Below are 18373 nucleotides of genomic sequence, written 5' to 3' on the forward strand. Positions count from 1 at the left end.
AATTAGAGGTGACTGTAAGGTTGTATCTTTCAACCTACCTTTTCAACAGGTTAGGGACAGAATTCATAACCACACAAGGGTCACCGTCATAAAATTTAGTCCCTGGCAGGGACTGCAGGAGTCGTCTAAGACAGCCTCTATATTTTTCAAAAGAGGTCACTTGAGGCCCAAAGTGGTGGAGTGACCTGTCCAAGGCCACATGGGTAAAATCGTAAAACCGGACTTTGAAGCTAGAGCCACACTTTTTTTCTGCTGTCATGCTGCTTCTTAAGGGATAGAGATTACAAAAGACAATTTTGATTGTGTCAAACTATAAAGCTTTTGCCCCACAAAATCGGTGCTGCTTAATCTAAGAGGCTATGGATTAGAGGAAAAAAATCTTTGTATCAGAGATTTCTGATAAAAACCTGACATCCAAAATGTACATGAAAAAAAAAGTACAAAATGTACATGGAACTGACTCAAATATATAATCCAAAAGACATGTGGTTAAAGGCTATAATTTTCAAAAGAAATGCAAATCATTAACAACCACATAAGAAATGTTCCAAGACACAAGTAACATTTTGAGTCACTTTCTAATGAAATAAAATGAAAAATATGCAAATTAAAATCTCTGAGGTATTATCTCACACCCACCAAACTGGCTAAGATGGTAAAATGTCAGAAGCAGTCAATGTAGGAAGGGCTGTTCGCTAATGCACTGATGAAATTAAACTTATTCAATCTTTGTGGAAAACAATTTTGAACAACGCAAAAAAAAAAAAGTGAAACTGATAACCACAGTAACCTAGTGTCTGATAAACCCAAAGAGCCCAGCTATTGGAATAAGAACTCACAGTTTGATAAAAAATTCGGGGAAAACCTGGAAAGCCATCTGGCAGAAACAAGACATAGAACAACATCTCACACTGAATACCAAGATAACCTCCGAATGTGTACATGATTTAGATATAAAGGGCGATATCATAAGCAAACTGGGAGAGCAAATTACTTTGATTATAAATACCCAAACTAATTATAAAAGACACATGAAGAAAGATGCTATTTGCATTCAAAGAATTGCTCAATAGATATACTGAATAATTTTATGTGTCTTATGATAGCCATTTCTAGGGAAGTGAAGAAAAAAAGGAAAAAAGAAACTTTGTTATATATGCTTGTTTTATTCTACAAATTTAAAAAAATGGAAAAAGAGAAAAATGTCCTAAATCACTAATGATTAGAGAAATACAAATTAAAACAACTCTGAGGTACACCACTTCATACCTACTAGATTGGCTAGTAGAAAAGGAAAATGACAAGTGCTGGAGGGCATGAGGAAAAATAGGGACATGAATGCTCCATTGGTAAAGATATGAACTGGTCCAAGCATTCTGAACAACAATTTGGAACGATGCTCAATGAGTTAATCAAACTGTGCATACCCTTTGATCTAGCAATATCACTACTAGGTTTGTATCTCAGAGATCAAAAAAAAAAAAAAAAATGACGCATGTATACAAAAGTACTTACAGCAGCTTTTTGTGGTGGCAAAGAATTGGAAACTGCCAGGATGGCCATCAAATGGGGGATGGCTGAACAAGTTATGGTACAGTATATGACTGAGATGGCATACTATTATGCTATGAGATGATAAGGGGGATGGTTTCAGAAAAACCCAGGAAGACCTATGTGAATTGATGCAGAGTGAAGTAAGCAGAACTACATCATTGTACATAGTAACAGCAACATTATAATGATGATCAATTGTGAAAACTAACCAATAAATACAATGATCCATGACAGTTTCCAAAGATTCGTGATGAAAAATGCTATCTACTTACAGAAAACTGATGGACTCTGAATGCAGACTGAAGCATATTTTTTCTTCCCACATGGCTAATGTGGAAATGTTTTGCATGACTTTATATGCACAATGGGGAAGTAGGGAGAGGGAGAGAAGGGAGGGAGGGAGAGGGGGAGAAGGGGGGGGTGAGAGACAGACAGAGACAGCAAATTTGGAATGGTGGGGGAAATCAAATTATTCATACCCTTTGATCCAGGCATATACTTAATGTGGGGAGGCATTGTGATATAGTGGAAAGAACTCTGACTCTGGTCAGAGAACCTGGGTTCAAATCAAACCTTTAACATTTTATCATCTGTGTCACTGGGAAGTCATATAACCTCTCTCTGGACTTCAGCTTCCTCAGAAGAGGGTTGGATTAAATGAACCCTAAAGTCCTTTCACCACTAGATCTGAGATTGTTCGCCCTCCTTCTCCCACCAATCAGTAAGAAGAGACCCTAGCAGAGGTAGGGGAACCTGCAGCCTCAAGGCCACAGGTTCTCCCACCCCCTCTAGTTTCTAGAAATTTGTTCCTATACATACAAAAGCATTTACAGAAACACTTTTTAATAACAGCAAAAAGTTGGAAAGAAAGCTATCTCTGGAATGTGGAATGATTGAACAAAATTGTGGTATAAGACTGTAATTTACATTCCTCACTCATTTCCTTATTGTACCATAAGGAATGAAGAATGAAGAACATGAGGAATTTTGAGAAACATGGAAAAACCTGTGTTAACTGACATAGAACTGACATGCATGTGGAATATACACGAAGGCAATAATGTAAATGAAGACATCACCAAAAGAAGACAAGAAAACTCAGATTAAATATAATGGACATTGTTGTTCTGGATAGCTCAAGTTAAAACACAAGTCCATGTTCTTTGTTAAGAAATGGTTAACAACCAATGTGGACTGGTTCTCTTAGCCACAGTATCAAAAAATTTGGCTTAACTGCCTTTTTTTTGGGGGGGGGAGGGGGGTGGGAGCAGATACTATGGCATGTGTGGGGAAGGGAATCACAGTGTGCATGTACATGTGTGTTGTGAAGTTAAATGGTGGTGTAAAAGGAGGTAAGGCCAAGATGGCAGGGTAGCAGGAATGAATATGGTAAGGTCCCAAACTCCTCCAAACAGATGCAGAAAATGCACCAGACTGAATCCTGATGGGGAAATAAAAAAGTCACAGTGAATGAGACAGACTAAGAGGGACACTGGGGACAGGGTATGGCCAGGTGGGGTGAGGATTTTAGTACCCAAGGAGGGGCTGTGAATCCACAGGGGGCACCAGATGCAGAGTTTTGGGAACAGGTACCAACTGGCAGCTTTGTCACCCACTTCCTGCTTTCAGGTCACAGATCCAGGTCAGAATGAGGAGGGGAATTATGTTCAGCGTGGTTTTCCAGGGTAGGGAGTGGCTGAGTGGTCTCTGGTACTGGGTTGTGTCAAGGAATAAGGTCCTGTCAGAAGCAGCAGCTGCAGTGTGGCTCAGATCTCAAGCAGAGCAGGATCTCAGTTCCAGCTTTTAGCCCACTCTGAAGCCTGCAGAGGAAAAACCAGAGCACAAATCCCAGACCAAAAGGGAGCCTACAGTGCTGTCATTTTGAAACTGCAGAACTTCCCAGAGGCTGACAGTGGCTGAGTCCAGTCAGTCCAGGGTGCAACAATCAGACACTGTACTGTATGTGAACACTCTGGGAGCACTGAAGGCTTACATGTTCCCAGCCTGAGATCTTGGAACAACGCCAGAAAGCAGTAGCAGGCCAACCCAGAACTTCTCTCTGGCAGTGTGTGGAGCCCAGCCCTAAAACACTCTTCATCTATTTTCCTTCAAGTCATACGATCAGATTTCAAGCTGGAAAGTACCTTAGATGTCACTGAGTCTTACCTTCTCATTTTACAGGTCAGGAAACTGACGTTAAATGACTTGCCCAAGTTGACACAAACTAAGTAGCAGATAATATGCAAAGTACAGCAAGTTAAGAGCAGCCCTGCTTCTCTGATGTCCTTATCAAGATGAGGATGCAACTCTGGGCTCTGAAAGGCTATGGCCCTGGAGCACAAACTCTGGCAGATTCTACCAAACTGGCAAGGCTTTGAATAAAAGCCCCAGTGATTGCCTATGAGCTTATCTGACGTCCACCCAGTTTTGATAAGCAGGCAGCTTCATCACTAGAAGGTCAGTCACCAAGTGATCACCATAGCAAAGACTGGGTGGAAGGAGATCCTCTATCATGAAGTTATCCTTTAAACACTGAAATAGCTTTATTATCTTCAAGTAGGAGAGTAATGAAATGATCAAGTGGCTATAATTAGCACCTCAGAGTCTGCTGGTACTGGCGAAGCAAGGTTTTTCCTATAGACAGTTAATAAAAGTAACTATTAGCTCAGAAGATGAATTATCACACTTTCCTAGTTGGACACTCTTATTAGTAAGTAAGTTTCAATGACTTTGTATAAATAATAGAATTTTTTCAACCTGAAAGATTAGAAGTGTTATGTGTCACAAGGATACCTAAATAACCATGAGTCCCACTTTAATAAAGTGTGACAAGTTACTAACTTGATTACAGAGCCTTTAAAAATAGTCTTAGCCGGAAGCATCCAAAAAAAAGGGGGGGGGGAGCATTTACAGAACATGCCACAGTTATCCAGAACAAACACAAATGAGTCCTCTTCCTCGGGGCCACACCACTGAACATTGTAGGAGTCTATTTTGTCCAGCTGACTTTGGGGATATCATAATGTTCAGTAAGAGTATCTAAATGTCTGTTGAAGTCCTAGAGGGGAGGAAGAAAAGAAAGTGCTTCAGCACAAGACCAGAAAAGTTATACAAATTCCCTATCTCGGCTGCTACTTCCCAAAGTGTCCTCTTTTCCAATTAATACATTCTGCCCTCCGATCCCCATTCTAACGTAGGCTAGAAGCTCTTCCCTTTTGCTAAGACAAATCCACAAAGGGGCAGTGGCAAAATGGAAAGAACATGGGCTTTGGAGTCAGAAAACAGGTTCAAATCCTAAACCTGGACCTTACTGTGTCACCCTGAATAAGTCTCTTTTCTACTCAGTGAAATAGAAATAAGTACTTGCAATATCTGCCACACCTGGCTATTGTGGCCAAAGTGCTTTTGTAAATAAACCCCAAAGCATTTTATAAAGGTGAACTTCTATTATCAATTATACCTCCCTGGAAATCCTTTTCCCCATTTCCTATCTCCCTCATATTTACATATTTGGTGAGCATTTATAAAGTGCTGGTTTCCAAGAATTCTCACCTAATCAAGTTACAACAAAATCAAAGATAAATGCTTCTTCTCAAATTCTCCGGCCTTCTACCACTACTTCCTGCCCTACTCACCACTGAAGGTGATACAACATACAGGACTCAGAATGCTTGCTAAAACTTAGCGGTTCGGTCATAGTATTTTATTGCTTGGTAATTCTTACCTCCACCCTTTGCTTATGAGTTTTGGATGCCTTCTTTAAGATTCTTTCCATTTGCTTAAAGGAAAAAAAAAAAGAAAGAAAGAAAGGTTATAAATTCCCACATCCTAACCACCAACTGGGCCCACTAAGAGCAGGGGGGGTATAGCTCTCGTGGAACTAATTGCCCTCTGTAACATTTTGAGTGGTTTCTTGAAATGTTATAGAGGGCAGCTAGTTCCACAGTTAGATAATTTAATGCGCTGCTGACAACTGCCAGAAGAATGTTACAGCAGGGGTTTGAAGGATTTTTAAACACTGTAGTTATAATATATTAAACAAGTGGTTTCTGAACAATACTGGGCAGGGGATAAAATTATCAAGCACAATGACACTTCCCTTCCTATGCCTCTCAACTTCACCCCTACCTATTCCACCACCACTCTCCACATTCTGAGAAACTCCCATTGTTGTCAACAAACTGCTCCACACCCTCTCTCTTCTTAAAGAACATCACATGTAGAAAAGACCTCACAGATCATCTAGTTGCACTCACTTAACTCCAGATGAGGTAACCGAAGCCTAGAGAAGGTGACTTGTCCAAAATGGCTCATGGAATTAGTTACACAGTATAGCCTGTCTGTTCCCCGCCCCCCGCCCCATGACTACAGCTTTGGCTTCCAAAATATGTCCTTCAAACATGGCTAGATAAATCTTTCTCATACAAAGATTTTTGTCTGCATTAGGTGGCACAGTGGAGAAAGCACTGGACTTGGGAGTCAGAAAAGTCTGGACTTTAATTTCTGCCTCAGACAGTTATCAGCTATTGTGATTCTAGATAAATCACTAGACCTCTCTCAGCCTCAATCTCCTTATCTACAAAAAGGGGTTAATAACTGGACCTACTTTGTAGGGTTGTTGAGGATCAAATGATATACTATAGCTAAAGCGCTTTGCAAACCTTAGTGAACCATTAAATACTCAATGTTCTCTGCTTGAATATTTTCATGGTTCTATATTGCCTACTGTGGTAGTCCAAAAAACTTTGACTCTAGGCCACCTCTGCTCTGCATAGTCCTTCCCAGACGTCCTAGTCTCCTACCTCTTCCTAGAACCTTTTGTATCTGGAACCTTACATGTTGAAAGCTTCCATGCCTTATGGAAGGTGATCAATCTCTATACCTTCTTCATCTATGACATCAAGGTAAAAAAACCAATCAGACCCTCCTAGGCATGGACTCCTGTCTCATGTAAACTTTCTATTTCCCCAGCAGAGAGCATAGTGCTTTGCACACATCAGGTGTTTTTAAAATAAATGTTCTGTGAAGGATTAGAGACCATCTGGTTGAACCTTCTCATGTTATAACTGAGCAAAATGAGAGACGGTTAATTTTTATTACAGTTGTGAGTATATAGTTATATAGTCATGACCCCATTTTACAGATGAGGAAACTGTTCACGGCTCATGTCAGAGGTAGAATCTGAACCACGTATTTCCTTACAAGTTAGGCCTAACTCTGCCTCTCAGTCACTCACTGCCCCTATCGGCCTCCTCTGCTTGTATTTCTGCCTTCAAAGGCAGGCAGAACATATAAAATTTCTCTTCCACATGACCACCTTTCAGACACCTAACTGCAGCTAGAATGTAACACTTCCTCTTCTTCCCCATACCCCCCCCTTCCCCCCCAGTATTCTGTTCTCTAGGTTAAAAACACCGTGGGTTCCTTCAACGTTTCTCCACGATCTCCAGTCCCTTCAGGATCCTGGTCACTCTCCCCTGGCTTACCAATGTCTTTCATAAACCGTGGCACTCAGAACTGAACAAAGACCCCAAACGGAGTGGGACTCGGGCAGAAAGGCGATCCCCTCCCTCCCTCGGTTTGCAGCTGCTGTCAAAGGTTCTCAACCTTGCTTATGTCAAGGCCGCCCGGGCAGTCTGGGAAGCCCATGGCTCCCTCCTCAGAATACTGTAAACTACCTAGGACAAAATGCCTCCATCGCTCACCCTCTTCTCCTGCATCTTCTCGTAGGCCATCTGCGCCGGCGTCCGCTTGTCCAGCCCCCTCCGCTTCTCCTCCTCGTTCTTCTTGCTCGTCACGATCTGCTCCAGAACCTTGCTCTTGTCCTTATCCTTCCTCTTCTTCCTGGGAGAACAGACAGACAGACGGACTGTTGGACGGACGGATAGGCGAGACCTTCCTCGGCACCAGGTGAGGGCTAGCTCTAGGTCTCGAACCCTGCCTCCCGCCCTACCGCCCCCGTATGCCCTGCAGCCCGGACGCTGCCGTCGCACTTACCGCTTCGTTACGCCCAGTTCCGACACCCCTTTAAGCTTCAGAGCGCTCTTCTGTACCTGCTCGTACTCCGCCATACCGCCAGCTTCCGCCCAGGAGTGCTCCTACCTCACTTCCTGTTTAGGGTCCACGCGGGGCACGACGGGAAAGACGCGAACCGCGCCTAAGGTGGAGTCCTTTATGTCTCTGGACGCCGGAGCTAAGGAGAGAGGCGGGCCAGAGTACCGCGGAGCACGTCGGGAAGTTAGATAGTGCGCCTGCGCAGCGTCACTGCTGAAGGAATTGTTTTAGTGGTCCCTGTGGAGGAGGGAAAATAAGCCGTGCGCCTGCGCGAAGTGCCTGCGGCTAGGGGGTGGGGGCACAGACTTCTATTCCTTTTGGAGAGACGGAAAAACTGAGTCCTACGTAGGGGGAGTGACTGCGATTGTGCTTTGTGGAGGACCAGGTGTAGCTCAGCTGTTTAGGTTGTTCCGCCGTGACCATGGGCTGTGTAACATTAGGTACAGTCCCCTCAGACCCTCAGTCTCCCGTCTATCTGTAAGACGAACGTTCCTTGGGCAAGTCACTTTACCTGTGATTGCCTCAGTTTCTTCCTCTGTAAAATATAGAGAATAACAGCATGTACTTCTCAGGGTGGTTATGGGGCTCCAAAGCACATAGCACACAGTGCCTGGCACATAGTAGGTCTCAACAAATGCAAGCTAGTATTATTATTGTATGGCAGGCTCTGTGCTAAGCTCTCGGAAGACAAAAACAAATATATAACACTTCCTGGAGAATAGGGCTCTCACTTAGACTTGTAAAGGTGTGTTTATTTATCCGTGTTCTAAATCCCCTCATTCCCCTCCTCCTTCCTAGCAGAGAACCTCACTTCCTATTTCACTGGAAAAATGGAGGCCATCTCTTGTGAGCTCCCTCTGGTCACTCATGTTCCATCCATACTGATCTACTTGTTGAACTCAATATTTTGTCTCTCTTTACCTCTGCATAAACTGCCCTCAGTGTTTCACTTCTTTTTTTATTTTCTGTTTTTGTATTCCCAGCTCCTACTGTAGTGCCATGCATATAGTAGATGCTTAATAAGTGCTTATTGAATGCGATTTCATCTATGTAGGAAGCTCCCCAGGGAGGAAACTAACAATGCAGATTTGCAACTGTTCTGCAGTTTATAGTCTTATAGAGGTGTCTTGTAGAAGAGAAGGGAATCTAAATTTTGTTGTTGTTTGTCCTTTATTCTTTTTTTTTAGCGTTTATATTTATTTATTTATTTATATTTAGTTTTCAACATTCACTTCCACAAGATTTTGAGTTCCAAATTTTTCCCCATTTCATCCCTCCCCCCACCCCAAGACTGCATGAATCCTGAATACTCCTTCCCCTAATCTGCCCTCCCTATCTCTGCTGCCCCTTCTCTTATCCTCTTTCCCTTCAGTTTTCCAGTAGGGCAGGATAGATTTCTATATCCCATTGTCTGTATATCTTATTTCCCAGTTGCATGTGAAAACAAGGGAATCTAAATTTTTCCAGGCAGCATAATCCTGGAATTGAACCAACTAGGAAAGATTTCTTGGGCCTTGAGTTGCTTCCAGAGTAAGCCCAAGTTTGAAAGTGAATGGATTTGGCCTTCTAGAGAGAAGGAGGAATTCCTGAGAAATGCATCTCTCTCTTTTTTAACTAATTAACTTATTTTTAGTTTTCAACATTCACTTCCATAAGCTTTTGAGTTTTAAATTTTCTCCCCTTCCCTCCCCAAGATGTCGAGCAATCTGATCTAGGCTCTGCCTAGATTAAATTAAACATTTTCACATTAGTCATGTTGTAGAGAAGAATGTGGACCAATGGGAGGAACCACAAGAAAGAGGAAACAAAGCAAAACAGAAGAAAAAAAGGAGCAAATAGCATGCATCGATCTACATTCCAACGCCATAGTTCTTTCTCTGGATTGGATAGCATTTTCCATCATGAGACTTTTAGAGATGTCTTAGATTCTTGCAATGCTGAGAAGAGCTAAGTCTATCAAAGTTAGTCATTGCACAATGTTGTTACTGTGTACAACATTCTCCTGGTTTTGCTCACGTCACTCAGCATCAGTCCATACAAGTCTTATCCAGGTTTTTCTGAAATCTGCTTTGAGCAGTGTGTCTCTTGGAGAAACACAGGGATTGCCCATGCGATCCCAACAGCTTCAAGTCAATTAAAGCTGTTTTATGGGAGTATAAGAAGTTGGGACCTTGCCACCCACTATAACTATGAATTATTTGAACAGTGCAGGTCTGATGGGAAAGGGGAAGCACATATATTTTCTTCCTGAAGGAAGTCCAGAACAGTGACACAATCTGAGAGGACCTGTGTTAAAACGTGTTGGAGAAGTTCACCGTTGGAATCTTTCCCCACTGGCAATTCCAAGTTTAGTTCTCTTTTGAGAAAAGTTTATTGGCTCTTATGAGTGCTTTAAATTTTCTGCATCAATTTATGGGACTCCAATGAATGCTTTGAATCTTTTGTATTTTCTGCATAGTCAAATAGTCTTCTAACTGATATGCATTTGTTACTTTGAGTGCTTGTAATGAAACTGGTGACTTTTGTCATTCACATTTGTGGAAACCTAGATATAAGCATATTTGGAGATTTCTTGAGTTAACTCTGAGTGAGGGCAACAAGTCAAAGAAAATAGATTTGAACTCAGTCCAATTGAACACAAGCTAGGACCATGAGATGCAGCTAGGATAGTAGATTTAGGACTAGAAAAGACCTTTGCATTAGGAAGGAAAACTTCAGCTGCTTTCCTTCTATTGATCTTAAGCCTAGAGTTTCAAGGGACCTCATAGATAATCTAGTACGACCCCCTCCTTTTACAGATGAAGAAAATGAAATTAAATGACTTGCTTAAAATTAAATCACTAGAGGGGCATCTTGGTGGCACAGTGGATAGAGCACCAGCCCTGGAGTCAGGAGGACCTGAATTCAAATCTGGCCTCAGACACTTGTCACTTAAGCCTGATTGCCTCAAAAAAAAAAATTAAATTGCTAGTAAATGGCAGAACAGGGATTCAAACTCAGATCTCTTTCTGTCATGATAATTACAAGCTCTTTTGAAGGCAAGGAGATTCCTAGCACCTAGCCCAGCACCTGGCTTAATAAATAGATGCTTAGTCATTGCACCATGACTAATATTTATAAACCTTATGTTATAGCCAAACTAGCTATGCCCTGTACTTTTCCACCTTTAGGCTTTTCCTTATGGTATAGCTTATGCCTGGAATGTTTGCCTGTTGAACTAAATTCGGACACCCCCTGCTCCAAAGGCTTCCTCCCATCAATAACGACCTGCCCTTTCAGACTTGTATTGTTTTCCTGGCACTATCAATTCTGCATTTATTACATATAATTGTGTATTATAGGTTTGTAGGGCTGCTTGTCTTCTGAAAGTGGAGGCTCTGGCAACTGACTGCTTCCTTTCTTCTTATGCATAGTCTAGTGGAAAGAGTATCGTCTCTGGAGTCAGTCAGTCTAGGGTTCAAATTCTTCGACTGGCACTTGGTTTCTTTATCTGGAAAATGAGGGGACTGGACTAGGTGACTTCTGAGGGTCCTTCAGCCCCAGAGCTATTACATATGGAAAGGATTAAGTGAAAGTTGTCTTTCCTAAGCCAATGATTGGATATACCAGGGTCCTACCTTCCGAAGAGCTAAGGGAGTACGATGGGCTAAAAGGCTCTAAGATAGAAAAGAGATGGCGGAGCCCATTCCTTCTCTGAGCTCTGAGCTGAGGTAAGAAACACTTCAGCTGAGGACTCCAGCTGAAACCCAGAAGGGAGTTTTCAGGAAGCCTTTTCAAACCCCTCTTGATTTTAGTGCCTTCCCTCTGTTAAATATTTCCTCCCTTGCTTTATTGCTTGCTTTGTGTACCTTTCTTTGCATGTTGTCTCCTCTATCAGATCATGAGCTCCTTGAAGGTAGGGATTACCTTTGCTTCTTTTTGTATCCCCTGTGCTTTGTATCCCCAGTACTGTGTCTGGCACATGTTTTTAATCGTTTTCAGTGGTAAAAAAGTCTTTGTGACCCATTTGGAATTTTTGTGGCAAAGATACTGGAGTGGTGTGCCATTTCCTTTTCCAGCTCATCTTACAGATGAGGAAACTGAGGCAAACAGGGTTAAGTGACTTGCCCAGGGTCACACAGCTAGTATTTGTCTGAGGTCAAATTTATACTCAGGAAGATGAGTCTTCTTGACTCCAGGTCTGGCCCTCTATCCACTTCACCACCTGGCTGCCCAGTGCATAAGGGCTTGGTACATAGAGTAGGGACCATTATCATGTCATTGTAGTTGGTGAATGGACTTTCCAGTGTCAACGGGATGGAACCAGCCTCTAACCTGTGGATGACCAGAGCTGAACAGAGCAGGCTAGAAACAAGAGAGTCAGGAATCAAACAGAAGTTTAATTTCAAAGGGAGAGAAATGACTTGCAAACAAGGACACGTGTTGCCACGGCCCTGTCCCTAGCGGGGGGACCTGTTTTAGTGTGGCTAAACCTTGATGCTTATACCAACGGCCTTGCAATGAGCTGTAGCCCAGACAATGAAGGGGTAACAGCAACAATGAGACCTGGTGCTGATCAAAGCAATACAATGATTATATAATTTTACCAGAGACTGAGATCATCCAGAGGGTGAGCGCAAAGGATTGTTGTTATGCCAGGCTCAGGACCCAGCCTGCTTGCTGGGCCCCAGCTCTGGAAAACAATTGTCTCCTAATATCTTGATACCAGATCATCTAATTCAGCCCCTTTATTTTATAGATAAAACTGAAGCCCCCAGAGGGGAGCTGACTTGCTAAAAAATGCACACACCCAGTAATGAACAGAATCAAATCTCCAATCAAGGTTTTCTGAGGCTAAATTCATGACTTTTCTCCCTAACTCTTAAGAGTCTCTAGACAAAGCCTACACACCAGTTAACCTGTAGTTAACTGTAACCTGTAGTTAATGTAGTTAATTAACTACATCTGAAGGGCTTTAGAGTTGCCCAGACCCACACTTGGCTCACTCGCCTAGCCAACTTGGTGTTTAAAGCACTGTGAAGGGCCCTCAATGGTCAGTCTACATCTGAAACTATTTGGCCCTCTGTGCAGCTGGATCATGAAATCAATTTAACCTCGAAAAAAGAATCAGAGTCATTTGTTTCATAAATAAAATGATTAGGTGATTGTTTTTCCATCTCTTACTGTTTATTCAGGGCTTACGTCTCCTATGCAAAGGACTAATTGTAGAAGCAAATTCCTCCACCTATAGGAGGTACTCCATGATTCCCTAAGTGTAATGACAGACTTTCTCCCCCTCCCCCCACTAGACCCTGAATGAGCCCTGGGAAGACCATGGAATTTTAAGCTGCAGAGATCCTTGGACTCTTCTAGGGTTCTGAGAGAAACTATGAAATAACAATTCACATTGCTTTAGCCCTTTGTGGGAGACAAAGTTCTTTCTTCACAACAACCTTGTAAAGTAGGAAGTATCCCTCTTTTATAGCTGAAGACGATGAAGTTCAAGGAGTCTAAATGACTTGCCTAGGGTCATATAGCTAGTATGTATGCATAAGTCAAGATGATTGGAGATGGCCCAGGATGCAGTGGGAGACCTTGGCCTTTTTAAACTGTGGCTTTCCTATTCCTCTCTCAATTCCACTTCTGACTCTCTGGATTTCACCACTGTGTCTCAGCTGCCTTCTCACTCTGGAAGTTCCCTCATCTCCTGTTACATTCTCTCTCTGAGATAGCCCTCTGACCTGGTGGGCCCTCTTCTCCCATTGATGAACTCCTCTCAGAGTCTCCATTTTGAGGAAAGGCCCAAGGCTAGCCTTTCTTCATTCCTCGCCCAGCTCTACCCCAGTGGAAGTCTGACTCTGTAACAGATGCAAGCCCCTTGAAGTTAGGGACTCATCTTGGTGTTTGTATGTGTATGCCCAGTGCCTAGCACTACCATGCCTGAAACTTAGTTAAGTGCTTAATAAATGCTTGTTGATTTGGATTGTTTTGTTTCTCTAGAAGCTTAGTGCAATTCATGGCACATAGTAAGCCCTTAAATGCTTTTTTACTCACTGATTGAGGCATTCACTAATTCCCTCAAATAAAAGTTATGTTGACTCATCAAACTTTTCATAGTATTATTTAGACCTCTCATTGGTACTCAAGACATTCTGTCTTATATCTACATATTTGTGTATGTATAATAGCTTTTTAGTTAGATTATAAACTCCTTGAGGAAAACTCTGTTTTATTTTGTCTATGCATGCCCAGTATTGAACATGCCCTTGTAGACAGGTGCTTAATAAATGTAGGTCAAATGATACTTGTGCATAGCTGTGAAATAGATTTACCCTCTGCTTCCTTGGTCAGACCGCATCTTGAGTATTGTGTTCAGGTCTGGGTACCACATTTTAGGAAGGAGGAGGGCAGCCAGAAAGGTAAGTGTATGTAAGTCCATGGTATACAAGCTTTGATTTAATCCAATTCAACCAACATTTATTTAGTGCCAGATATAAGAAAAGCACTAGAGATCCAAAGACATAAACTAAAAAGTCTTTAACCTCAGAAAATTTACATTTTACTTAAAAGAAGTGAGGAAAAAGAAACATCAACAAACGTAATACCGATCCTCAAGTATCTGCAAAGCTGTCACGTGAAAGAAAGATTAGGTTCCATTATATTGTGAGCCGAATGAGAGCAGGTACTGTTTTTGCCTTTTGTTGTATCCTCTGCACATAGTAGCCTGGCACATAGTAGGCACTTAATAAATGCTTGTGGACTTGACTTGCTCTGCTTTGCTCCAGAGAGCTGAATTATGTAGGAGCAATGGGAGAAGTTGCAGAAAGATAGATTTCAGTTTGGTATAAGGAAAACATCCTAACAATTAGAGCTGTTCAAAATGGCCCATCTTGGGAGTGACCTCTCCACCACTAGAGGTGCTGGAATGGACTTGGAAGGGATGTTGAAGAGGGGATTTCTGCTAAGGTGCAGGTTGGAGTGGATACAGGAATGGGGAACCTGCAGTGTCGAGGCTACAGATCTCTGAGGTCCCTTCACACTCTGATAGGCTCTGATTCTATTGTAATCCTTCTGTCAGAAGCTTTTGTAGAATGAGGGGCTTGGTTATACTGGGGAATTAAAAAAAAATTCTCTTGGAAAACAACCTCAACCTAGAAAAACTGGGGAAATGTAGGCATAGTACCCCCAGGATGCCAACACTTATTTCTTACTTGAATATTCAGAGTTTACAAAGTTAAGGAAGAAAATAAGTTTTATTGATTGATCAAAGAAGACTCTTGGAAAATGTACAGACTTTCTAATGAGCAATCCTGGGGGAAAAACTAATATAAATTCCCAGTCACTTAGAGTTCCTAATAGGAGGAATAATAGATAGTAACTGATTCTTTCACAATGCTTTAAGGTTTACGAAGTGATTTCGTATATTATCTCATTTGATACCAATATTGTTAAGCCAGTTTTCTCTCCCTGTAATTCATAAATGCTCATAAGGGATGAACTCATCAATGCGCAATCCTGCAGTTCCTGGTTAATACCAGCAGGTGATGTCAGGAGCTACAATCCAGGGTTGTACTTCCTGCAAAACTCCTTCATAGCAGCCTGCTGGTGTTATCAGGCATTCTGTAGCTCCTTATGCCAGGAGCTGCAGGTATGATTTAAGATGTGGAGGTAGAAATTCGTATAAGATGGCAGATTCAGAGACCACACACCTTAATATCCTTTCTCCCTGACATCTGGGAGAGATGTCTTCCACTTCTGGAAGCAGTGTCCAAACCCCCACTATTTTTGGAAATCAACAAAGCACCACAATTTCCCCCTAATCATCCCCAATTGCAACCAGGGTAAAATGTAACATGCTCTTATAAGAGCGGGGTTGATTAAAGCTCTTCCCCCGGATCAATATGATAAACTTACCTCCTTATAGACTGTGGTTCTGCCCACTGGTACCTTGTTAAGAGGATAAAGAAAACTCCCAGATTATCTCTCAAAACACTGAGGCTATTCTAGGGGAGATTGGCTGATTTGGAGTCTTCCTTTGGTCTTTCCAAGGGGCTAGGTTTCAGTGACTTGGGGTAGTCCCCAAGATATTTAATTAGGTAAGGACTTGGGCCTGGAATCAGGAAGACCTGAGTTCAAATGTAACCCCAGATGCTTTTCCTAGCTGTGTGATTCTGGGCAAGTCATTTAACCCTATTTGCCTCAGTTTTCTCAACTATAAAATGGAGACCCTGGAGAAGGAAATGGCAAACCACCCAAGTATCTTTGCCAAGAAAACCCCAGATGGGGTCATGAAGAGTCAAACTGAAAGAGTCGGACTGAAAAATGACTGAACAACAATAACAAAAGGACTGGGGAGGATAGACTTTGGTCAGAGGATCCTGACCCTTGGTGAGGATCTATAAAAGAAAGCCAACTGACCAGAACTCACTCATGAAAGCGAAGGGAATAAGCATTAGGTGGCACTTACTATGTGCCAGTCATTTTGCTAACTGCTTTACAAATATTAATCTTATTAGATCCTCACAACTATGAGTTCTTATCTTCTGAGTTGAGGAAACTGAAACAGGATTTTTTTTAAGTGACTTGCTGAGGGTCACATAGCTTGTAAGTCTCTAAGACTAGATTTGAACTCAGCAGAGAGGACCTGCGTGGGTGGGGGGGAGCAGGGAGTGGAATATTTGTGCATCTATGTACTCTCTTCTCAGGAATGACTTTCTTGGTGCAAAAGCCCTTGGCACTTGCTAAGAATATCCCAGTGAGCTATTAGGCCCAAGAGATTATAGCCCCCAGGCTGTGGAGGAATAGTAAGAGTTCCTATAGAAGCAAAGGGTAGAGATAGACACATTCCTTCCCATTTGACTCAGGAGGGGAGAGGTTCTTAGATACTGTTCTTGAACCCAAATCCCGTGCAAAGGAGAAGGAAGAATCTTGACTTCCTAAGCAGTTTGATCCCTGAATCTAGCCTTATAGAAGAGAAGGGAGATTTCTTGGGCAGTGCCAGAGAAAGAGAGAGAGAGAGAGAGAGAGAGAGAGAGAGAGAGAGAGAGAGAGAATGGGATTCTGGGAGATAGAAGAGGATTTCCCAAGTGAGCCCTGTAGTTGGAGGAACCATAAGGGTTAAAATCTCAACAAAAGGGAACAAGAGATTGGAACCTTGCCTCCCCACTATTGAAATGAATAATTCAGACAGTTCAATCTAATGGGAAGGTGGTTGCCTAGCTAGCAGCCCCAAAGTGTTTTTGCCTTCTGGAATTTCCTGAGTGTGGAGGAGGTAGGGTGGCCCCTGCCCACCCTGGAATCTATGGCCATTGCTCCCACATGGCAGCGGGCTCATGTATTTCTAGGCGAGCCTGACCTGGGTTTTGGGCACCTGGCTGCCTTTCACATATTGTTTTGTTTTTCCCTGCAAGTATAGGTGACCAAACAGTGACTGGAAGATAGACTTTTTGGAGTAGCTATCCTGAGAGTTTGGGAATTCTTGGGTTCCTCAGTTGGTGCTGGTTGCTACTGTACGTTTTTCAGAGGAGAAGATAACTCCCAGCAAGAGGAAGAGCTCAAGCTTCAGCCTGGTTTCCCAGAAGACTTCGATCGGGAGGGAGCTGTTTGTTTAGTACAGAGTCAAGGTGAAGGAAAATGCCTATTAAACAGTACCACCAAATGTTCCTTGTCTTAAAAATTTTAAGTATCAACTTCCTGGAAGAGCATAGTAGTAATTATAAGTTGTGACTTTGCGTTTAATATTGTCAATTCATGCTTGTGAATTTTGTGTTTTAAGCATTTCTTTTGAATGGAGGAAATAAATAGCTGTCCTATACCTGATCTTCATTGTACAGAGTACCTTTCTATTTCCCTTTTTGGGGATACCCAGACATGAGCCAAACTTAAGCTATAAGTGATTTTCTCTAGAGCTATAAGGTGGCAGTTAATAGAGGCAGAGCAGACCAAAAAAAGGAGCCTTCCCCTTCTTTTTAAGGGTTAGGCTCCCCTCGGACTGAATCTAGTCTATATGCATGAGTTCAGAGCTAGGGAAGGGAGCCTTTTGGACGGAGAGGGGCCAGCAATAGTCTTGTGTGTTTCTGTATATGGTAATGTATTTAGTCTTAGGCAGAAGGAATCCAGATATTCATTGATCCCAAGGACAAAAAGGAAGAGAAACTCCTGCCAAGCATATAAAAACAGCATATAGAGGTCATAGGACTGGAAGAGACCTTAGAACATATGACATAGAAAGTCAGATTTGAGAGGGCTCTTAGACCATAGATCACAGAATGCCAGAGCTGTGAATGACCTTAGAGATTTAATCCAGGGATTCTTAACCCGGGGTCCATGAATTTATTTTTTTAAAATAAAATACTAAATTATTAATTTAAATTATTTAAAAATACTTTAATGCCTGCATTTGGATAGAATTGGTTTCTTTTCTAATCTTATGTACTTTATTTTATACATTTGAAAACATTATTCTCATTCTGAGGAGTCCTTAGGCTTTGTAGACTATCAAAGGGGTCCAGGACATAAACAAGATCGAGAACTTCTGATCTAGTCTAACACCCACTCTTTACATATTAGAAAACTGAGGCCCAGAGAGGGACCATAATTTGCTCAAGGTCACAGGTAGATTAGTGGCACAACCAGGACTAGGATGAGAATCTAGGTCTTCGGCTTCCAAGTTCAGGTTCCAATACACTCCTTTGCCTACCGTAAACTCCCTGGACAGAGGTTGGGACTGGACAAGATGGGCAGGAAACAGCTTTGGGCCGTGCTCCACGAGAGGCTGTAACGTGAA

The 18373-nt window shown here is 42.2% G+C and overlaps 1 protein-coding gene across 1 annotated transcript; it reads right to left on the minus strand.

The window, feature by feature from the left end:
* Positions 1 to 2657: 2657 nt before the first annotated feature.
* On the minus strand, positions 2658 to 7689 carry FAM32A (family with sequence similarity 32 member A). The gene is made up of 4 exons (XM_027845430.1): positions 7552 to 7689; positions 7260 to 7398; positions 5279 to 5332; positions 2658 to 4612 (listed from the first exon to the last, which is right to left on the minus strand). The coding sequence occupies exons 1-4, from the start codon at positions 7623 to 7625 to the stop codon at positions 4544 to 4546; spliced, it is 336 nt and encodes a 111-aa protein (XP_027701231.1). The 5' UTR covers positions 7626 to 7689; the 3' UTR covers positions 2658 to 4543.
* Between the last annotated feature and the right edge of the window lie 10684 nt (positions 7690 to 18373).

The sequence above is a fragment of the Vombatus ursinus genome, unplaced genomic scaffold, assembly GCF_900497805.2.
Source record: "Vombatus ursinus unplaced genomic scaffold, bare-nosed wombat genome assembly UNPS02014961.1, whole genome shotgun sequence".
Classification (NCBI taxonomy): Eukaryota; Metazoa; Chordata; class Mammalia; order Diprotodontia; family Vombatidae; genus Vombatus; species Vombatus ursinus.